At 44.7% G+C, this 24,098-nt stretch overlaps 2 protein-coding genes across 2 annotated transcripts; both read right to left on the bottom strand.

Annotated features, from left to right (window-relative positions):
* Positions 1 to 13,247: 13,247 nt before the first annotated feature.
* Positions 13,248 to 14,428, bottom strand: LOC129147687 (gastrula zinc finger protein XlCGF7.1-like). Its single transcript, XM_054710770.1, has one exon. It carries the CDS (start codon positions 14,341 to 14,343, stop codon positions 13,561 to 13,563), a length of 783 nt encoding a protein of 260 aa, XP_054566745.1. The 5' UTR covers positions 14,344 to 14,428; the 3' UTR covers positions 13,248 to 13,560.
* Positions 14,429 to 14,820: 392 nt separating this feature from the next.
* LOC129147685 (zinc finger protein 211-like) lies at positions 14,821 to 21,492 on the bottom strand. Its single transcript, XM_054710769.1, has 3 exons — positions 21,268 to 21,492; positions 20,217 to 20,343; positions 14,821 to 15,290 (listed from the first exon to the last, which is right to left on the bottom strand). Exons 1-3 carry the CDS (start codon positions 21,424 to 21,426, stop codon positions 15,208 to 15,210), a joined length of 369 nt encoding a protein of 122 aa, XP_054566744.1. The 5' UTR covers positions 21,427 to 21,492; the 3' UTR covers positions 14,821 to 15,207.
* Positions 21,493 to 24,098: the final 2,606 nt, after the last annotated feature.

Below are 24,098 nucleotides of genomic sequence, written 5' to 3'. Positions count from 1 at the left end.
TTCCTGCCTTCAATCTATTACACAGCCAAAGCCACCAAACAGTGTGTTACTGAAATACACCCAGAAACAAAGACACAAAACCAAAAACCACACACCAGAAAACACAGAATTTAGCCAGGCGCATAAATTCAGGTAACCTTTGATAAAACCACAAGAAATGTTAAGAAAGGACAGTTTCTTCAATGAGGGGTATTGAAAAAATAGATATTCACATGGAAAAGAAGAAAACCACTGATAAACATTTACTCAGATTGCATGAGAGAACTAAATGTCCAGGTTAAAACTTTAAAATCCTTCAAGACAACCCAGAGAAACCGCTTGGAGACTTGTTTTGGACATGATTTCTGGGATGTGGCACCAGCCACCAGGCAAAAAGAGAAAAATCAGTCCAGACTGAAACAAATGAAAGTGCTTTTTCCCAGGACAATAGCAACTAACAAAATGAAATGAAAAGGCAAACTATAGGAGGATGGGAGATGATACTTGCAAATCCTATAAACATATTGAAGATATTGTGGATTCGGTTCAGATCAACCAAATAAAGCAAATATTGTGATAGAGAGAAAGCCATGTTATGGTAACACTATAATGAAGGCTATGAAGAACAACAGTGTTGCTGAAAACATTCTACATAAATTCATTAAAAACACTTTATGGGTAAACACTGGTAAGCAGATCTGAGCCTGCTGGAAAAACAGCCACACTAGACTTCCTGAATGCGGAATTGCCAAAAACATGAAATTTGTACATAAAACAAGAATGCAATATTTTTTTTTAAATATATTTTATTGATTTTTTACAGAGAGGAAGAGAGAGGGATAGAGAGTTAGAAACATCGATGAGAGAGAGATCGATCAGCTGCCTCCTGCACAACCCCCACTGGGGATGTGCTGCAACCAAGGTACATGCCCTTGACCGGAATGAACCTGGGACCTTTCAGTCCGCAGACCGACGCTCTATCCATGAGCCAAACCGGTTTCGGCAAGAATGCAATATTTGGGAAGCACAATTAAGCAAATGCAAAAGGAGATGTATCTTATTATAAACTAGAAAAATATTCCACACACTCATTAGCCAATAAATATAGTTAAAATTAGGACTAAAGCCCTGGCTGGTTTGCCTCAGTGGTTGAGCATCCATCTATGAACCCAGAGGTCGTGGGTCAGTTCCTGGTCAGAATTCATGCCCAAGTTGCTGGCTCAATCCCCACTAGTAGGGGGCCATGCAGGAGATACCCGATCGATGATTCTCTCTCATCACTGATGCTTCTCTCTCTCTTTCCCTCGCCCTTCCTCTCCGAAATAAAAAAATATTTATACATAAAATAGGAATAAGGATGGAGAGATACTTTAAAAAATATATACATACAAATGACCAACAGGAATAAAGAATATGCTTTTGCTCACTACTCAACTGGAATCCATTAGTATCCCTGCCACACAACCAACCTCAAACCCTCCCTACCAGTTCGGTGCAGCAGGTGTTGTGTCTAAAGGTATAGAAGGGAGCAGTGCAAACAACAAACCCTGCCAGCCACAGCAAGAACCCAGAAAACTGGACAAATCAAGCAATGTGTACAGTCCACAGGTGAGGACAGAGCACCCCCAGAGATGAGAGGGCATGGTACCCAGAACCAGCCAGAGTGAGGGTCTTACCCAGCGAGGATACAAGTTCAAAGTTCTCCAGCATCACATTCAGGTACAGCTGTTTCTGACCCTCAGCAAGGAGGCTCCATTCCTCCCTGGAGAAGTACAGGGCAATGTCCTCAAAGGTCACGCCAACCTGTCAGAATGGAGACAATTGGAAACCAGCTCTGTCTCCCTGAGAACTCCCACTCCTACTCCTTACACACCTTCCCCCCCTCAACCTCCTCCAGGGCGCCCGGTTAGTGTGGACACCAGGCCCTAATGCCAGTGCAGGCTGCTCTCTCATCACAGTCCCATTACTCACTGGGATTGCCCTCAGCTCAACAGATGGGCTGGGAAGGGGGACAGCAGAGAAACACCATCTAAGCTCTGGGCCATGCCTGCAGGGCCCCAGCCTCCCTGCCAAGAAAGACCACTGCAGTCTCCCAGATCATGCCTCCAAGACAAAGAAAAATCTGGGCTTATGCTTCACCCTATATCCCAACACCAGCCCTAGCTGGTTTGGCTCAGTGGATAGCACATTGGCCTGTGGACTGAAGGATCCCGGGTTCGATTCTAATGAAGGGCACATGCCCAGGTTGCAGACTGGATACCCTGTAGGTGGCGTGCAGGAGGCAACCTCTGGATGATTCTCTGTCATTGCTGTTGTCTCTCTCCCCCTCTCCCTTCCTCTCTGAAATCAATAAATATACACTAAGTGGCCAGATTATTATGATCTCTGAAAGCATAATAATCTGGCCACTCAGTGTATATCCTATATAATAAAAGGGTAATATGCAAATTGCCCCCTCGAGCAGGAGTTCGACCAGCAGGCAGGCTGGCCATGTCCCCTTCCCCTGGCTGGCCGGACCCCACCCATGCATGAATTCATGCACTGGGCCTCATACACACACACACACACACACACACACACACACACTGAGTGACCAGATCATTATGCGTTCAGAGATCATAATAATCTGGCCACTCAGTGTGTGAGTGTGTGTGTGTGTGTGTGTACACGTATACATATAAATATACACATACACACACACTGAGTGGCCAGATCATTATGCATTCAGAGATCATAATAATCTGGCCACCCAGTGTGTGTGTGTGTGTGTGTGTGTGTGTGTACACGTATACATATAAATATACACATACACACACACTGAGTGGCCAGATCATTATGCGTTCAGAGATCATAATAATCTGGCCACTCAGTGCGTGTGTGTGTGTGTGTGTATTTTTTAAAAATATATATTTTATTTAATTTTTACAGAGCGGAAGGGAGAGGGATAGAGAGTTAGAAACATCCATGAGAGAAACATCCATCAGTTGCCTCCTGCAACCCCCCCCACTGGGGATGTGCCTGAAACCAAGGCACATGCCCTTGATGGGAATCGAACCTGGGACCCTTCAGTCCGCAGGCCGACGCTCTATCCACTGAGCCAAACCGGTCAGGGCTATTTTTTTGTTAAAGTACCAATACCAGGTCTCTGGGACCATTAGCTCACACTAAGTCACCCCTGTCCACTCTGCCCTGCACTTCCTGTGTCCTCAGATCTCACAACACTCCTCTCTCCCCTCCACCTTCCTCAGGGTCCGTGACGGGGACCTGAGCTGCAGGACGTGACAGGCGCCCTGACCCCAGGCTGCTGGGTGGAGTGTGAGGAGGCGGTGAGGGCCGGTGTGGCGGGAGGGGGACGCGAACTCACCTCAGCTGAGCCCCTGAGCAAGGCCATTGCCATTGCACGCTGTGCGCGGATCGAGGCCGGAGAGGCCGGCGCGGCGGTAAGAAGCAGGGGCGGTGGGAGGGGCAGTAAAGGGTCTCGGTTCCGTCAGGGACGTGGGGAACCCGGTGGCCTCAGCGAACTTCACTCCCACGAGCGAGCTGAGCGGGCAAGGACTCGGACCTTCTCCCTCCGAGCACCTGTCTCTGCCGCCGCCCCCCGGAGCCTTCCACCCGGTACTGGAGTAGATTCTGGGTGAAGACCAATAGCCGCCCAGAGTGCACCGGAAGTCCCGCCCCTGCACGCGGGTGACGCAAGAGAAAGGCCTTTTCTGACCTTTCATTGGCTAAGCTGGCGGATTCCTCACAAGGCCTTCTGGGTAAGGTGGGGTCCAGCGTCCAAGACGGTGATGGAAGGGTTCTCCACATCACTCCAAGGAAAACAGCGACATCTGCTGGTAGGGACACTGGGACATGACCTTCCTCACGAAAGAGACATGTTGAAAATGGATAAAGAAGAGTTGTCATTTGATTCCCGTAAAGGAATGTTTATGAAAACACAGTATCTTGTAAGCCTAATGCTGCGACTCGTTAGAAGTATGCCTGCATTACAGTCTTGAAAATTTTTTATTTATTTTTTAATCCTACCTCAAGGATATTTTCCATTGAATTTTATAGAAAGTGGAAGAGAGAGGGAGAGACAGAAACATCGATTTTAGAAAGACCCGTTGATTGGTTGCCCCCTGCACACGTCCCAACCAGGGCCAGGTAGGTGCCCTTGACAGGAATGAACCCGGGATCCTTCAGTCCATAGGCGGAGGCTCTATCCTCTGAGCCAAATGAACCAGGGTGAGTCTGGAAAGCTTTATCACACAAACCACCTACATACACCATCGTATAGGTATGTGACAAATATAACCCAAGAATGTGGGACAGCCCTATCCAGTTTAGCTCACTGGTTAGAACGAGGACCTGCAGACTGAAGGGTCCTGGGTTTGATTTTAGCCAGTCCTTGTACCTAGGTTGCAGGCTCTGTCCCGATGTGGTCTGAGTTAGTGCAAGGGCTAACAGTCGATGTATCTCTCTCACATCTTTGTTTCTGTCTCTAACTCTCCATTCTCTCTAAAAAAAAATAAAAAAAAGTTTAAAAATGTAGGACATATCTGTGAAATAAAAAAGAACTAAGATGCATAATATAAACTTTAAATGGAACTATTTAATTTTTACTTAAACATCAATAAAGATAAATTTTTGAAAAAGTGGGAGAATTGAATTCTGACAAAGTTATTGGTTTTTGTTAATGTGAAGATGCCACTGTAATTATCATAGTGAAAGATATTTTGTCCCTACAGATATATCAAAGATGTCAGCTGAATTGTTTCAGGCATTCTCAATGTGATAAGATTACACAAATATTCACAAATTATATTTACAATAAATGAAATACATATTCATACTAAAAGCTGACCTATATATTGCTCAAAAACTTTAAAATCACATGAAATATTATAAATTACAATTATGGGTATGCATATGTGCAGTGAATCTTAAATTGCATAATTCTGTAAGAAGCTTGTCCTACTTAAAAATTAGGACCCAGCCCAGTTGTATGAGCATCACGCTATAAAAGGGGGGCAGGTTTTGATTCCAGGTTGAGGCACAAGTCTGGGTTGTACGTTAGATCCCCAGTGAGGGAATGTAGGAGGCGGCCTATCGATGATTCTCTATCATCATTGATGTTTCTATCTCTCTCTCCCTCTCCCTACCTCTCTGAAAATCTGTTTTTGAAAATTCAGAGCAAAAATGACAGTGAAGTATAAACCTAAATGTGAGCATGTCATAAAGACAAAAAGTAAGGAATGAAGCAGAAGTGTTGAAAAAAAGCTAAAAACTTATGAGAAATTATATAAATCACTTAAAAAAAGAGAGAGATATGTGATAGATCCTCCCTTCCCCCAACTGATGGATGGAGTATGACGTAAACTCCACCTGCAGCCGGACATTCCTGAACACCTTATATGGACTGTACATTGAATCACCAATCAGCACCTGCCAAATTTTAGAAAGACCCGTTGATTGGTTACCCCTGAGTCCTAAGTCCCTAGGTCCCTAATCATGTACCTTACATGAAACCACCAATCAGCGTGTGCTGAGTACCCTAAGCCCCGTCTCCTCCTTACCTCCCCTCAAAAGGCGCTCTCACCCTGGCCCGTCCCTTTTTCCCCTCTGGAAGGCGGCCGGCAGGGTGATCGCCAATAAAGCCTGTATCCTGGTATCCCATGGTCTCCGGCCCTCTGTTTCATCTTTCATCATGGTGCCGACCCTGGGTGAGCATGGACTATCCTCGAACCTAACCCTGAGCTTCTGACTCCTGCTCTGGCTCTGCTCGGTGGCATGGTTCTGAGTCGATTGGCCTGCTCAGAACACTTCTCAAACCCTGCCGTACCAGGACACGTGGGAATCTCATCGCTTCCTTCTAACCGGTAGGCTTCAGGGACCTTCCCGACCCCCCCCCCCCCCTTTGACCTGGAAGGGCCTCAGAGTTTTCCCAACTACGCGGCTACACATTCTACATTCTACGTTCTACGAAAGCCCAGGTACCTGGCCGGGAAAACTCTGCTCTACTCCACGGGAAAGTTACCCCAGTGGATGGGGCCACAGCCTGTCAGCCACAAGATAGGTGAGGGTGCAGAGATCCAGCCCAAATCACTGGGGCTTCTGGAGGGTCATTCTCCAAGGTAGCATCAAAGGGAGACAAAGTATAGGTCAGACTCAATAAAGATTCCCCTAACAACCCACTCCTGCTGACAGATGATAGTATTCCAGTGAGGACCAAGGGACAGGGCAGGAGAGCTCTGATATGTTACAAAAATTGGGGAGGAATCATTTCAACAATGGAAACAGCAGTTACACCTGAGCCACCCTGGTCACCAGCGTCCCGACCCAGAGGGCTTCACCAGGACTTGTAGACGTTGCCCTTGGCTCTGGAGCCAGAAGCTTGGGTTGCAATCCAGCCTCTTCTACCTGACACTTGTTTGCTGAGTAAACTTGGAGAACCTACTTCCGTTCTGTAACCATGGATTTTCCCAGCAATTCCATATTGGTTCAAATTCTCAGGTTGTGAGAATGAAAAGAGAAAATCCTCAAAAAAGGGAACATCGGGCCCTAACCGGTTTGGCTCAGCGGATAGAGCGTCGGCCTGTGGACTTAAGGATCCCAGGTTCTATTTGGGGCAAGGGCATGTACCTTGGTTGCAGGCACATCCCTAGTAGGTGGTGTGCAGGAGGCAGCTGATGGATGTTTCTCTCTCATCGATGTTTCTAACTCTCCCTCCCTCTCCCTTCCTCTCTGTAAATAAAAATATATTGTTTTAAAAAAATGAAAAGAAAAAAAAAAAAAAAGGAAACACCAGAATCTTGATACAGGAAAGTACTCAGTTTGTTACTGTAATTGGTCCTCAGAGTCCTTCATGCCACTTTTCGCTAACTGAAATGCAGGAAGATTTAGCAAGTGAGCAAATTTCTGGAGACCCTACACTGAGAACTTAAGTGCCCACAGTACCTGCCTCCCTGCAGGTAAGTAAACGTGTACTGAGAAGCGCCCTTTCTTTGTCAAAAGCCCTTAAAAACAACAGTGCTTGTTCGCATTGGGGAACTGAAGGGTTCCTTTCCTGGGAACGTCTCTTAAGGCCAAGGCTGGTGTCCCAGAAGCCCAGACACGCTGCACACACACCTGCTGCGCTGCTGATGGGCACCGTAGCTCTTGATCTCTTCTAACAGCTTCGGGATGAAGACATACCTCCTACCCATTATACAGAAAAGAAAGTGGAGGCTCAGAGCAGAAAGAGTGCTCAGTTCCCTGTCAGTCAATAATAATCAGAAATTTGGGATTCACATCTAGGGCTCCTGACAAACATATCATTGCCCTACCATTTCCACCTGACTGGGCTGTGGGACTTGAATACGGTAAGCGCCCAGTCAGTCACCGTTGACTGACACTATACTTTCTGTCCGGAAGACAAAACAGGCTGGGCGCTTAACGTGTTAAACCTCTGCCTATCAGCGTGCCATGATCCCGCTGAGAGTCCTGTTTTCACCGAAGAACCCTCATGGCAACAGACAAGGAAGATACCCAACACTACAAAGCAAGGGCAAACTGCATTATCAGCTGACTGGTCTTGTGGAAGTGATGGAGAATGTTAGTAGTGTGGATTAAAATGAAAAATATTCACTGCATTGTGCATAGCATTTAAAAACAAACAAAAAATGTTCCCATGGTGAGGCTAGGTGGCTGAGTATCGAACCATGCACCAAGAGCTCCCCAGTTTGATTTGGAGTGAGGGCACATGCCTAGGTTGAAGGCTCCATCCCCAGGAGTGGCGTGCAGGAGGCAGCCAGTTGATGTTAATGCATTCATGTTTCTATCTGTCTCTCTCTCACTCCTCTTTCTCTAATATCAATTAAAAAAACATTTTTATTTAAAATGTTTTTATTTATTTTTAAAAATATATCTATTTATTTATTTCAGAGAGAAAGGAAGAGGGAGAGACAGAAACATCAATGATGAGAATCATTGACTGGCTGCCCTCTGAACAAGCCCCACTCGGGACCGAGACAGCAACCCAGGTGTATGCCTGTGACTGGAATTGAACTTAGGACCCTACAATCCACATGCCGATTCTCTATCCACTGAGCCAAACCAGCTAGGGCTAAAATATGTTTTTATTGATTTCACAGAAGGGAGAGGAAGAGAGAGACAGAAACATCAATGATGAGAGAGAATGGATCACTTCACAAAAGCCACATCCCTGGACTAAAGACATCCTTTGTCTTTGTCTTGGTTTTGCTGCCAGCACACCAATGGCTCTGATGGGAACATATGGGAGGTGAAAGGAAGCCACAAAACCTCGATTATATTCAATGACATTGATTGCTCTACAGAAGATACATGCCTGGAGTCCCTCAGATCTGTGTACACACCGCTCCTATAGTCTTTTTCTCAGAAACATTCCTGGATGCACATTTAGATGGGGACCATCCCACTTGATGGGCTGCAGTCTCGTCCAACAACAATTAGGTCAGTGTTTCTGCAGTGAAAGGGGTTCCCCTCACTGCAATGGTCCTCCCACCAGTGACCACCACCCATGGAATTGAAGGCATCAGGGCACATGGCCCTCTGCAAGACCTGGGCAGGAGGTTCCCTTCAAATGTCTTAGCATCCCTTGAACAAAAGAAAAAAATTCATGCTGCTCCCAAACATACTTGAGATTGTCACAACTACCCCCTCTTTGGAGTGATCTCTGAGTCTCAAAGCATCCATCGTCACATGAGGACTAGAGTCCACAGTGTTTCCTGGGAAAATATGGGCAGCAACGTAAATTTAGAAAAAACTACTGAGTTAATTTCTGCACCATACGGTTCCCCCAAGGGCAAAAATGTTTGAGACCGCCTAAACGTTTTTCACCTCATCAGGCTTGCAGAGCCCAGATCTCCTTATAAACTAACCCATAGAGCCAACATTAAAGCAGTCTTAGGAAAAAGCCTTCCTGTGGGTCAAACTCTGTGCTGGGATCAAAGGGGAGGCAGACAAACAGCAGCTCACTCTGAGAGAAGGTTCCCCTGGAGAAACCACTGCAGCTGAGCAATGGTGGCGTTCCCCTGAACACGGGGAGGCCCAGGGTAAGGGCTCTGAGATGTAAAGGGAAGGGGAGGAAACACATAACTGCAACCATGGAAACAGGAGCTGCAGCTGAGCCACCCTGGACCTCATCCTGCACCTGCTCCAGTGAGGGCTGCACATCAGTGGTAGAGACTGTGTCTGACGCTGGAGAAAATAATGGTTAAAATCCAGCCCCGAGAATCTGACACTTGTCTGTGGTGTAAACTTGGGGAGCTGACTTCATTTCTCTGATACTGAATTTGTTCAGCAATTTGATAGGAGTTTCTACTTGTTCAAGTTGTTGTGCGAATTAAAAGAGAAAGTACTTAAAAATCTAACCATGGAATCCTGGCAACAGGTACTCAGCTTGTTATTTTATTGATCTTGGAAGGCCAGAGTAAGCGCCATCAGTCATCTGCATGTCACCTTCAGCCAACTGAGATTCAGGGAGTTCCAGCGATTCTGCTGGAGATTCCCAGGTGGGGCACCACAATGAGACCTGAGTGCCCACAGCACCTGCCTCCCTGCAGCAGAGTCAGTGGCTTCTTACAGGTCCCGTTTCTCACTAAAATGCACCCAAAGACAACGGTGATTGTGGGCATTGGGAGAGTGAGAAGTGCCTGGCCTGGGAATGTCTCTGCAGGAGAAGCTGGGGTGCCAGGAGAGGAAGAGAGAAACATCAATGCTGAGAGAGAATCATTGCTCAGCTGCCTCCTGCATGCCCCACACTGGGGATCTATCAGCCGAGGGCCCAGGCATGTACCCTGACCAGGAATCGAACCATGACCTCCTGGTTCACAGGTCCTTGTGGAACCACTCAGCCACAGTGGCTGGGCTTTCATCATTTATGTTTCTCTCTCTCTCCCTCTCCCTTGCTCTATGAAATCAATAAAAATATTTAAAAATCAATTAAAATATTTATTAAAAGGTAAAAAATACTAAACACATCATTCCAATACAAAAAAATTTACTTCATAAAGCAAAAAAGGCACAAAATGAGTAAAATTCCGACATCCATCTTTGTTGTTATACTATCTTTTTGCTAAAGAAAATTGCCAAAATTCATAGCATATTAGACAGAACATATGATGTTTTAACAAAGATACAGACTCAATAAATACACTTCTGAGAAAAGGCTCACCATAAATTCCTAGAAAAAATACAATCAAACAACAGTGAAATAGAATGACAAAATTACAGAATTTATTTAAGTAAAGAATGATTAACCAAGCAAAATATTTTCTAGGATGTGGAGCATGTGAATACCTCACACATGTGGAAAAATGCAAAAAGGTACAATCAGTTTATTTTTATTTTTAAAGAATAGTGTATTGATTTTTTAAATATATATTTATTGACTTCAGGAAGGGAGAAAGAGATAGAAGCACCAATGATGAGACAGAATCATTGACTGGCTGCCTCCTGCACACCCCACACTGCAATTCGGGAATATGCCTTGACCGGGACTCGAACCATGACCTCCTGGCTCATAGGTTGAAACTTAAGGACTGAGCCATGCCAGACGGGCAATTTTATTAATTTTGGGGGGAGAGAGAAGAAGAGAGAGGGAGAGAAACACGATGCAAGAGTCCAAAATCAACCAGCTGCCTCCTGCACACCCCATTCCGAGGACCTAGCCCACAACCCAGGCACAGGCCCAGCAAACCAACAGATAACCCTTCGGTGCATGGGATCACAACATCCATGATGCTATATTCAGTTTAGATCACAAAATGCTAATCTTTGTAAATTCAAACATTCAAATACCCAATGACAGAAATTATGCACGGAACATTTGACAAAGGTAAATAACACTTACATCCATATAAAGTATTATTCAGAAATGTTAGTACCAGCTTTATTAGAAATGACCAAAAACACATAAAAAATGGATAAACTTTTGGTGATATATTCAAGGGAAAGAATATTTATAAAAAATAGATGAGTTACTAATGCATCTTTAACAAATCTCTAAGTATTTATGAAACACAAATTAAAGCAGAAAAATACTTAGAAAATGCAAAGTGATCTATTAAAATGGAATGGAACTTGGCCTGTGGACTGACAGGTCTCAGGTTCAATTGCAGTAAAGGGCGCATGCCCGGGTTGCAGGGCTCAATCCACAGTAGAGGGTATGCAGGTGGCAGCCAATGAATGATTATCTCATCATTGATGTTTCTATCTCTCTCTCCATTTTCTTTCCTCTCTAAAATAAATAAAAATGTATTTAAAAAAATGGAATGTAGCCAAAACCGGTTTGGCTCAGTGGATAGAGTGTCGGTCTGCGGACTGAAAGGTCCTAGGTTCGATTCCGGTTGGGGGCATGTACCTTGGTTGCAGGCACATCCCCAGTGGGGGGTGTGCAGGAGGCAGCTGATCGATGTTTCTAACTCTCTATCTCCCTTCCTCTCTGTAAAAAATCAATAAAATATTTTTTAAAAAATGGAATGTAAATCAATGGTTACTTGGAAAACTGTGAAGAACAGGAACAGATTAAAAATAGTCCTGAAGCCCTAACCGGTTTGGCTCAGTGGATAGAGCGTCGGCCTGCGGACTCAAGAGTCCCAGGTTCCATTCTGGTCAAGGGCAAGTACCTTGGTTGCAGGCACATCCCCAGTGGGGGGCACGCAGGAGGCAGCTGATCGATTATTTTCTCTCATCCTATGTTTCTAACTCTCTATCCCTCTCCTTCCTCTCTGTAAAAAATCAGTAAAAATATAAAAATAAAATAAATAGTCCTGAAGCAACTTCACAATGACAGATATGGTCAATTAAGGGTATAATAATGCTTTTAGTTTCATGCACACATCAAGATTTATGAAACGTTATACTCAACACGTAATTTATTCCTTATTGCCTTTTAAAAATGTAAAGATTTTTAAAGATTTAAAAACGTGTATGTTCAACTATATTGGAAAAATAGGTTTGGAAACAGTATATTAAATCCACCTTTTTATGCCCTCTGGGCAACTGTCCTTCCTCAGTGACAGAAAATGTAACAAACAATGAAGAACTTTTACCCGAACCAACAGAAATGCTGGCTGAATCACAAAAGCCACATCCATGGACTACTATAGACACCCTTTGCCTTCCTCTTTGTTTTTCTGCCAGCACACCAATGGCTCTGAGGGGAACATCTGAGAGGGTACAGAAATCCACAAAACCTCTTGATGATAATCAATGACAATGACTGTGTCCACAGAAGAGAACATGCCTGGAGATCCTCAGGTCTGTGTACACATCGCTCCTGTTGACTTCTACTCAGAAACATCCTTGCATTCATGTTTAGATGAGGAACATTCCATTTAAGGAGCTGCAGTCCCCTCTAACATCCATTAGGCCAATGTTTCTACAGTGAAAGGGTTTCCCCTCACGGCAATGGTCCTCCAACCAGTGACCATCACCCATGGAATTGTAGGCATTGGGGCACACGGCCCTCTGCAAGACCTGGGCAGGAGGTTCCCTTCAAATGTCTTAGCATCCCTTGCAAACAAGAAAAAAATTCACACTGCTGCCAGACATACTTGAGATTATCACAGCTGCCCACTCTTTGCAGTGATCTCTGTGTCTCAAAGCATCCATCTCCACATGAGGACTAGAGAGTCCACAGTGTTCCCTGGGAAAATATGGGCAACAATGTAAATTAGGCAAACACTGCTGAGCTAATTTCTGCACCATACTATTCCTCAAGGGCAAAGAATGTTTGAGGCCCCATAAAAGTGTTTCACCTCATCAGGCTTGCAGAGCCCAGATCTCCTTATAAACTGACCCACAGAGTCAATAGAACACCCAACATGAAAGCAGTCTTAGTAAAAAGCCTTCATTATTTTACAAACCGAAGAGACCGGAGACTGGCAGTTCTCCCATTGATGACTTAGGCACTGAATAAATTCATCATTAGCATCTAGGGAAAGTGTGTCCCTGAAAATGGCAGTCCCTCTGCAACATTACTATGTTTACTGGGGCCAACAGTAATGAGTCCTATGTGGCAACTCATGACAGGGAAACAAGAAAGAACTAAGGGCTCATTTATTCCTAATTTTCTGCAACAAACTACACAACGGAGTTATCTTCCCTGGTCACATGAGGAGGAGGATTGATGCCATCTGTAGGGACCTGATAGGTGGTTCAGGTGAAATACCTTCAGCAACAGAAATAGGCAGTGACATAGATCTGGCAACACGTATCTGTATGTTAGAAAGTGCAACACAGATACATATGATACCAACATAAATACTAACAAACACAACAACAAAAACAGTTGGGTGGATGTTATATAATGTAGGGGATTAAATGTATGAGATATAATTCAGACAAATGAGACTTCACAAATATTCTTATTCTATTGTTAAGTCCTAACTAAGACACTGCATTTCCTACACATCTAATAAATTTCTCACATTTGGGCACTTTTGTGCAGAGTGAATTTAGAAATTTGCTGCGAGAAATCTCACAATAATTGCACTCATAATGGCTTTCTCCAGTGTTAACCCTCCGATGATATTGGAGACCATTGCTCCTTGAAAAAGATTTCTCACATTCACTTCATTGATAAGGCTTTTCTCCTTTATGAACTCTCTGATGACGACGTAGGGCAATGCTCCAGGTAAAATATATCCCACATTCACTGCATTTATAAGGCTTTTCTCCAGTGTGAATTCTCTGATGACAATGAAGGGCAGTGCTACTGCTAAAAGATTTCCCACAGTCACTGCATTTATAAGGCTTTTCTCCAGTGTGAATTCTCTGATGACAATGAAGGTCACTGCTAGTGGTAAAAGATTTCCCACACTCACTGCATTTATAAGGCCTTTCTCCAGTGTGAACTCTATGATGACGACGAAGGTCAGTGCTTCTGGGAAAAGACTTCCCACATTCATTGCACTCATAAGGTCTTTCTCCACTGTGGACACTCAGATGATAATGGAGGCCATTTCTACTGGTAAAAGCTTTCCCACATTCACTGCACTCATAAGGCTTTTCTCCACTGTGACGTCTCTGTTGATAATGAAAGCTAGAAAATTTGGTAAAGTATTTTCCACGTTCAGAGCACACAAAACACTGACTTCCAGCATGGACACTCTTTTCCTGAATAAACGTGTGAGTGCAACTCACATCTTCCTTACATTCTTTTCTGGTGTAATCATTTTTTCTCCTTTGAAACGTCATCCCACACGCTGAAATAGCACTTGGACTGTCCCTGGTCTGAGTAGCCTTTAGGTGGAGAGGTCCTGACCCGGTAAGGACACCCTGCCCAACCTCCCCGCATGTGAAACGATTCTGGGACACATTGAAATTGCAGCTGTTTGCAAGTGAGATCCTGTCCATACCGTTAATGAAAGCCTTCTCTCTCACATTCTGCTGGTGAAATTTTGCACTGAAATAAAATTGTTTTGCACATGCCCCGCACCTCAACAGTATCTGTCCGTGTTGTGCTCCCTGCAGCTCCATCACGTGGAAAATGTTTCCCAAGACGAGCCCACAGCTCTCACAGGGGTGGCTCTTCTGGGAAGACAAGGCTACCTTGGGATTCCTTGCCTGTGACACTCTTACAGAAACCTTCTGTTCAGTTGGGGCCTCCACATTCTCTGCTCCACAGCAGCAACCTGAACAAAAGGAAACGCTGGTGAAGTACATGTTGATCTTATGAAAACAGAATATCTTTTTTAAAAAATATTTTTATTGATTTTTTTTACAGAGAGGAAGGGAGAGGGAATAGAGAGCTAGAAACATTGATGAGAGAGAAACATCGACCAGCTGCCTCCTGCACACGCCCCACCAGGGATGTGCCCGCAACCAAGGTACATGCCCTTGACCAGAATCGAACCCGGGACCCTTCAGTACGCAGGCCAACGCTCTAGTCACTGAAACAAACTGGTTTCAGCTAAAAATAGAATATCTTAACCAGAGATGTTTATTTATCGTGACTGGACATGATTTCATGGAAAGATTTTTAACATGAGTGAGTTAGACTCTGAGGAAATGGCTGTTATACTTTTCTTGGCCCCAAAGGTCAGTGGATGATGAAAATCTCACCAAGGGAGGGACAGAAGCACAGGATGGGACACAAAGAAGAGAGGAAGGGTCTGCTAGTTGTTCCTCCACAAATGGCTTCCTTTAGGTCCTTTGATGCTGGTGACGTGAGTCTGTGTAGAATAACTTGAATGTGCTCAAACCTAAAAATCAATTCTATTAGAGCACGTGATGTTCTACCTCAATACAGCAATCGGTGTGCACTCTAAGGCTCTGAAGACATGGACCAACGGTGGAGGGCACTAAAGAGAGACCGGTGAAAGAGGTAGAGGTGCAAAGTTTAGAGAGGTTAGGTTATCCATGGAGTGGGAATCACGTAGAGTGAGCACTGATCACTATTAAAACTGAGTCGTTGGAAAAGTGTCAACAATAAGTAAGAACAAGTAGAATTGGGTGAGGAATGGGCAATGGTAACAAAACACTGTCGAACCAAATGGGTTCCTAGTTATGAATGTAACAAAGCCCAGGTGTAAAAACCTCCCCAACAGCCCTATACTCATGCAAGACCGCCTGTTGATCCATTGTTTCATTCATAAAGTAATGTTTCTACTGTGATGCAGAAATGATTCCTCCACTTATTTCCCAGTTGAGTCATTGCACGGATAAATGATAGAAATCGTAAAAGAAACATTGAAAGGATGGATGGTCAACACTGTGGTACAACAGCACAGCACAGATGAGATCACAGGCAAAAGACCTGTGTGAGTGACATCAGCAAGATGGCAGAATCAGAGATATGAGCATCTTCCCTCATCTCAGAGGAAGTAGACAGCTATCCATGAACAAAAACCCCATAGGAAATGGGAATAAGAGTACAATGAAGACAAACAGTAATACAGACACAAATAAAGAAGAAATGGCCTCCATTATCATCTGAGTGTTCACAGTGGAGAAAGACCTTATGAGTGCAATGAATGTGGAAAATCTTTTCCCAGAAAGAATGACTGGAAAGACTGGGTGAGCAAACATATTTGCAGATAGCTACAGTCAAAAACAAGGATCAGAGTTATTTCCATCAACCATTGTGCTTCTGCTATCATTGACCAGAGTGGCCTGTAATTAGAAAAATACTGGAAACATTGTTTTTAAAAACCACAAGAATGGCCCTAGCCGGTTTGGATCAGTGGATTGAGCATAGGCCCACAGACTGAAGGGACCCAGGTTTGATTCCAACTGTAGGGTCCCAGGTACAATTACTTTTAAGGGCACATGCCTGGGTTTTAGGCCTGATCCCCAGAAGGGGGCGTGCAGGAGGCGGCCGATCAATAATTCTCTCTCATCAGTAATGTATCTATCTATCTCCCTCTCCCTTCCTCTCTGAAATCAATAAAAATATATTTTTTAAAATACCCAGAGAATACCCTGGCCAGTGTTTCTCAGTTGGTTGGAGCATCATCCTGTGATCCCATGACCCTAGGGGTCTTGGATTTGATTCCCAGTCAAGGCACATATCAGCATGTAGGTTCCATTTCCATTTAGGACATGTGTGTAGACAACTGATTGATTGATGTTTTTCCCTCACACTGAAGTTTCTCTCTCAGTCTCTCCTTTCCTCTTCTCTCTCCCTCTCTGTCTTTGTCTCTCTCTCTCCCTCCCTCCATCTCCATCTCCATCTCCCTTTTTCTTCCTCTCTATCTGAAACCAATAATAAATAAATAAATAAATAAATAAATAAATAAACAAACAAACAAATAAATAAATAAGAAGTCCAGGGTAGCCAAACAAAAAGGAGAACTCAAAAAATCTAGAGAACCCTGACTGATTTGGCTCAGTGGATAGAGCGTCGGCCTGCGAACTGAAGGGTCCCGGGTTCAATTCTAGTCAAGGGCACATGCCGGGGTTGTGGGCCCGACCCCCAGTGGGGGACTTACAGGAGGCAGCTGATCCACCATGATTCTCTCTCATCATGGAAGTTTCTCTATCTCTCTCCCTCTTCCTTACTCTCTGAAATCAATGGAAATATATTGAAAAAATAATCTAGAGACAAAGTAAATGAAAAGAAAACCTACCAAAGCTCATGTATAAAATTCAAAAAATGCAATTCTATGAGGCAATTTTATAGGGATAAATGCCTACATTATGAAAAATAAAATCTCTGAAAATACTGGCACTTCAGAAAACTACAAACATAACTAGAAAGTAAACTCAAAGGTTGCAAAGGAAAGAAACAAAAATATTAGGATAAACATAAATAAAAGGGAGACAAGATAAAACACAAGAACACCTAACAGGTATTTTTTTTTTTAATGATAAAAATTGGAAAAACTTGCCCTAACTGGTTTGGCTCAAGGGTCCCAGGTTCGATTCTGGTCAAGGGTATGTACCTTGGTTGCAGGCACATACCCAGTAGGGAGTGTGCAGGAGGCAGCTGATCGATGTTTCTAACTCTCTATCTCTCTCCCTTCCCTCTCCCTTCCTCTCAGTAAAAAATCAATAAAATATATTAAAAAAAAAGAAAAGATGTTGATGAGGAGAAACCAAGATGGCGGCATAGGTAAACACCTGAGTTGTTGCCTCGCACAACCACTTTAAAACTACAACTAAAGCCGAAACTGGTTTAGCTCAGTGGATAGAGCGTCAGCCTGCGGACTGAAAGGTCCCAGGTTCGATTCCGGTCAAGGGCATGTACCTTGGTTGCGGGCACATCCCCAGTGGGGGGTGTGCAGGAGGCAGCTGATCGATGTTTCTCTCTCATCGATGTTTCTGACTCTCTATCCCTCTCTCTTCCTCTGTAAAAAATCAATAAAATATATATATAAAAAAAAAAAAAACTACAACTAAAAGACAAAACAGACATCATCCAGAACCACAGGAAAGCTTGCTGAGTGGAATTTTACAACCAGAAGGAAAGAGAAAAGCACACTGAGACTCAGAGGAGTTGTGGAAGTGCAGAGGTATGGAGGCGCGTGCACGAAGAGGGCTGGCAACTGAGTACGCGGCTATCTTTTTCAAGCGGGAGGGAAACAAAAGCTCCCAACTGCTCTAAACTCCAGTTCCAGGTGAGACTCTGGGGACCCAGACTCATACGGGGAGAAACTGTATGGCAGCGGGCGAAACGCAAGGGTTGCTTTCTCTGAGGTGCTTGCAGCGATTACCTCAGGACACTGAGACCCGGGGGCCTCTTAGGGCAGAGATGATGGGAAGCCATTGCTGTTTGCTCCACCCTGAGACTCCGCCCCATCCAAGCTGAGCCCAGAGGCTTTTGCATATGAATGGCCTGGTCCTTTGAATTCTGAACTTACCTAATAAACTGCAGCTGAGTCAGTGAGACCCAGAACATCCAAAAGAAGGCCCAAGGCCCCACAGCAGCTTGCGTTGCTTCACACCTGGGCACCTCCAAAACCCAAACAAAGAAGAGGAATCTGCAGAACTCTCTGTAGCTCCTGCTGGGTGGCCTCAGGCAAAGGCTAAATTAGCACCTCCTAGGAGATCCAAGAGCCAGTGTACCCAGGGGTCAGAGTAGGAACATCCAGATTACAACTCCTCAGATCCATAAGGGATACATTCAGGGGGCAGACTCAGTGAGCACCAAAGCCCCACTGAGTCTTGCCTCATAAGGGTGTCTCCAGCACAGAAGTTCTCCCAGCGTAGACACAGCTGATCCTCACAGCCAATTGGCCTGGAGGTCAATTCCTCCCAGTAATACCGAAACAACCAAGGCTTAACTACAACAAGACTGTGCACACAGCCCACAAAGGGGTGCACCAAGAGTGTCCAACTCAGGTAACTGGGGAGGCTGAGCCACTGGGCCCTATAGGACACCTAGCACACAAAGCCACTCTATCAACTCAGGGAAGCAGCCAAAATGCACAAAGAAATAGGTCACAAATGAAAGAAATGGAGGAAAGCAAATGGCTGGATATAGAGTTCAAAACCACGGTTATAAAGTTTTTCAAGAATTTTCTAGAAAAGGCCGATAAATTTAGCGAGATCCTTGAGGACATGAAAAAGAACCAACTAGAAATTAAACATATACTGACTGAAATAAAAAATAATATACAGAGATCCAATAGGAGACAAGAGGATCCCAAGAATCAAGTCAAAGATTTGAAATACAAAGAAGCAAAAAACACTCAACCGGGAAAGCAAAAAGAAAAAATAATCCAAAAATGTGAAAAGAGTGTAAGGAGCCTCTGGGACAACTTTAAGCGTACCAACATCAGAATTATGGGGGTGCCAGAAGAAGAGAGAGAGCCAGATACTGAAAACCTATTTGAAGAAATAATGACAGAAAACTTCCCCCACCTGGTGAAAAAAATAGACTTACAAGTCCAGGAAGCGCAGAGAACCCCAAACAACAGGAGAACCACACCAAGACACATCATAATTAAAATGCCAAGAGCAAAGGACAAAGAGAGAATCTTAAAAGCAGCAAGAGAAAAACCGTTAATTACCTACAAGGGAGCACTCATACAACTGTCAGCTGATTTCTCAACAAGAAACTATGGAAGCCAGATGGGAGTGGCAAGAAATATTCAAAGTGATGAATAGCAAGAACCTAAAATCAGGATTACTCTACCCAGCAAAGCTATCATTCAGAATTGAAGGTCAAATAAAGAGCTTCACAGATAAGAAAAAGCTAAAGTTCATCACAGCCAAACCAGTATTATATGAAATGCTGAAATGTATTCTTTAAGAAGAGGAAGAAGAAGAAAAAGGTAAAGATAAAAATTATGAACAACAAATACATATCTATCAACAAGTGAATCTAAAAATCAAGTGATTAAAAAATCTGATGAACAGAATAAACTGGTGAATATAATAGAATCTGGGGCATAGAAAGGGAGTGGTCTGACAATTCTCGGGGGGGAAGGAGTGTGGAGGGTGTGGGAAGAGACTGGACAAAAATTGTACACCTATAGATGAGGACAGTGGCGGGGGGGGGGGAGGGTAAGGGCAGAGGGTGGGGTGGGAACCAAGTGGAGGGACCTATGGGGGGGAAAAAGGAGAAACAATTGTAATAATCTGAACAATAAAGATTTATTAAATAAATAAATAAACCTACATTTCTATCAAAATTATAGCTTTTGTTTCTTTGCGGACCACATAAACGTAAACCTTGTTTACTTGGCCCATGTTGCCCTTCGAGTTTGACATGCTTGCCCTAGGAGATGGGGCCTGCGAAATCCCAAAGCCAAATCCAGGTCACTGGTGAGTGAGGGTCTTACCCAGAGAGGATAGAAGTTCAAAGTTCTCCAGCATCACATTCAGGTACAGCTGTCTCTGACCCTCATAAAGGAGGCTCCATTCCTCCCTGGAGAAGTACAGGGCAATGTCCTCAAAGGTCACGCCAACCTGTCAGAATCGAGACAACTGACTGTGAGGATCAGCTGTGTCTACGCTGGGAGAACTTCTGTGCTGAAACCAGAGCTGTCTCTCTGAGAACCCCAACTCCTATTCCTTACACACCTTCCTCACCCTCAACCTCCTCCAGGGCACCCGGTTAGTGTGGACACCAGGCCCTAATGCCAGTGCAGGCTGCTCTCTCATCACAGTCCCATTACTCACTGGGATTGCCCTCAGCAGAGCAGCTGGGTTGGGTGGCAAGGATTGGGTGAGGGGAGAGGCAGGAGAGCAATGCCATTTAAGGTCTGGGCGATGCCTGCAGGGCCCCAGCCTTCCTGCCAAGCAATCCCACTGCAGTCTCCTAGGTCATGCCTCCAAGACACAGCCAAGCCTGGGTTTATGCTTCACCTTTAAGTCCCCACACCAGGTCCCGGGGACCATGAGCTCACACTTCCTCCAGATGTGCACACCACTGGGTAACCTTTAACCTCTTCCCATCTTCAGACCCCAGGTTCACTCCCTCAGCTCTGCCCCCTTCCTGCTCCAATGCCACTGGATCTCGCTGGACTCACCCATGAACTTGGCACATGGCATGTAGAGAAGCTTGTCTCCCAGCCGGGTCCAGGACCACCCCCGGCCTCTGAGGGACCCCACAGCCGGGAAAGCCCCAATGAGGCTGTGCCGTCCTCCCTGCAGCCTCTGATCTGTCCGCCAATCCTCACAGCCCACACCCTCAGGGAACCTCAGATGCCAGTCACCCTGTCCTCTCCGCCCTGCACTGGCTGCGCCTCAGAAGCCACAACGCTCCTCCCTCCCCTCCGCCTCCCTCACGGTCCTCCACGCGGACTGAGCTGCAGGACGAGACAGGCGCCCGCACCCGGGCTGTGGTGTCCGTGAAAGGAACCGCTGAGGACCCGGGGGACACAAACTCACCGCAGCCTCACGCCTCCACACGGGGGACGCCATTGCACTCCGTGGGCGCCGCGGGGCGGGAGCGACTGGGGTAGAAGCCGCTGCGGGAACGGCGGTCCCAGTCCTGGCCCAGGCGCGTGTGGTGCGCGAGCTTCCGGCACCCCTGGGGGCTCCGACCATGGGCTGTGAGGCGGGGAACACCCCTCTCGTGCCTTCCCCACTGGACCCGGTGACCAGGAACTCCTGACCGCCTGAGACAGAAAGGACAGAAGACAGCATCCCGCCTGCCAGACAACGGCCCCGCCCTACTGACCTGGAGAACGGAAACGCCTATTCTGAGCCTCCATTGGCTCAGCCTGGTGGCAGTCCATGCATCGCCTTCTGGGTAATGTAGTTCCTTTGCTCCGAGGCCAGGATCCTGTATTTCCTCTGCTGACTCCAGTGGATTTAAGTGCAAATAGCCCAAGAACACACCATGTATAACTCAGGGCAGTTAGACAGACATGAGCAGAGCAAGGACTGGAGGAGAGAAGGACCCTGAGACGTACTTCTCACCACTCCAATTGCGCTGAAGCTGGCAATGGAGGAACCTGTGTAGAACTGACATTTAATTCTAACGAATTAGAAAGAAGGTAGAGATAGTTTTGATATAATAGAGGGTAGAGAGATAAAGGAAAAAGAAAGTAAATTGACAAACTGAAGGGTTTGTGTAAGTAGCAGAGGATCTGTAAAGAATTAGAGTTGAGGAAATAATAATAGTGAGAAAGGGTATAAAGAAAGGAATATAACAGGAAGAAAATTTATTGTAGTAGGAATACTTAAGAATCAGTCTGGCCGAAACCGGTTTGGCTCAGTGGATGGGGCGTCGGCCTGCGGACTGAAGGGTCCCAGGTTCGATTCCGGTCAAGGGCATGTACATTGGTTGTGGGCACATCCCCGGTGGGGGGTGTGCAGGAGGCAGCTGGTCGATGTTTCTAGCTCTCTGTCCCTCTCCTTTCCTCCCTGTAAAAAATCAATAAAATATATTAAAAAAAAAAAAAAAGAATCAGTCTGAAAGTTGTAAGAATGTTTGGGAAAGTCATAAAAGGGTTATGAAGGGAAATCTTAAAAGAAAATTGTGAGTATACTGAATAATATATCTTATAGGTCACTTGAATTAATCTAAAAATAATTATTTTAAGTCTTAGAACACATATACTTATGTGAATAAAGGTTTAAGTTTCTCATATGTGAATAGAGGGTTATTTTTTTCTTAAAGTTATCAAGGCCTGTGTGAAGTAATTAGGGAGGTGATGCAGCTGTAAATCCAGCAAGCAAACCCAAAAGCAGTGTCAGACCAACTCACTAGAAGTGAAAATATTATCTCATCAACATGGTCTCATTGCCTGGTGACTAATAATAATAGCTCCCTTCTACAAACCTCCAGGCCTGCATGTAGCTACATTCCTCACCCTAGCCTCTTCCTGGTTATAAAGATGTTCCCTACACTTGCTAGAAGGCAGGATTTAATGCTGGCCAGCACCTTGTCTTCTTAATGGGACTACCCATTGATGTCATTAGAATTCTTTTATTTTTTCTTGTAGTCTACAAAAATGCAACTTGAGAAGTAAATACGGTTTGAGGACCCTGACATTCCAAGCAGAAAGTTCACCACCTCCCTCTGTCTTCTACATCCAGCAAAACAAAATAGGGGGAGATGTGAGGAAGCAAGTCTGTGTACGTGAGAGCCCCCGGGTATTTACTAGAATCTTTATGCTTAGTCTTGAGATGTCTTTGCTTAAAGGACACTGCAGACGCATGTGTCTTCTCAAGGATGCTTACCCTCCTGATAGTATCTAATAGTTAATTTTAATTCAAGCTGTTGTTACAATAAAAACTTGAAAAAAAAATAAAATAAAATAAAATAAATAAAAACTTGAGGCAGGCGAATGGGGCTGTTTGGCTCCTATAGCCAGGAAGTCCTTAGCCCTCTCTTTCACAGAAACGAGTGTCAGAGTAATCATTCACTCTTCCCTCGGGGTTTGCCAGTAAGCCCTGGAATTGTTTGTTAAGTAAATTTGGAAAATCTTCTTCATTTCTGTAATGGAGGATGTTCCCAAGAGTTCGATATTAGTTTAGACTTCCCAGGGTTTTGTGAGAATTAAAAGAGAAAATGCTCAAAAAGCAAACCCTGGAACTCTGGCACAGGCAAGTACTAAGTTCATCACTTTTATTGATTCTTAGAGTCATAGGTAAGTCCCGTGATCACCTTCATGTCACACTTAGCCAACTGAGGTGCAAGGAGCTGTAGTGAGTCTCTTGGAGATTGTAGGTTGGAGACCTTAGTGCCCATAGTACTGCCTCCCGGCAGGTGGGTCAGCGCGTTCAGAAAGGCCCCAGTTCTTTCTCAAAAGCCCTTAAAAACAAAGGTGCTGCCCTAACTGGTTTGGCTCAGTGGATAGAGGGTCAGCCTGTGGACTCAAGGGTCTCAGGTTCGATTCTGGTCAAGGGCATATACCTTGGTTGCAGTAGGAGGTGTGCAGGAGGCAACTGATCAATGTTTCTAGCTCTCTATCCCTCTCCCTTTCTCTCTGTAAAAAATCAATGAAATATATTTTTTAAAAATCAATAAAATATATATATTTTTAAAAAAGGTGTTTGCTGACACTGGGGAAGTGAAGGGCTGCTGTCCTTAGAATGTATCTTAAGGTTGCTCTTCTGAAGGTGGTGGAGAATGTTAGTGGTGCAGGTTAAAATTAACTGTGTTCACTGTATTGTGCATAGCATTTAAAAACTAAAGAATTACAAGCTGGTGTGGCTCAGTGGTTAAAGCATCAACATAGCAAAAAAAGTTCCCCAGTGAATTTCTGGTC

Source organism: Eptesicus fuscus, chromosome 21 (genome assembly GCF_027574615.1).
Source record: "Eptesicus fuscus isolate TK198812 chromosome 21, DD_ASM_mEF_20220401, whole genome shotgun sequence".
Lineage (NCBI taxonomy): Eukaryota > Metazoa > Chordata > Mammalia > Chiroptera > Vespertilionidae > Eptesicus > Eptesicus fuscus.
Note: the sequence above shows the minus strand (reverse complement) of the source record. Positions and strands in the feature narration are given on the sequence as shown.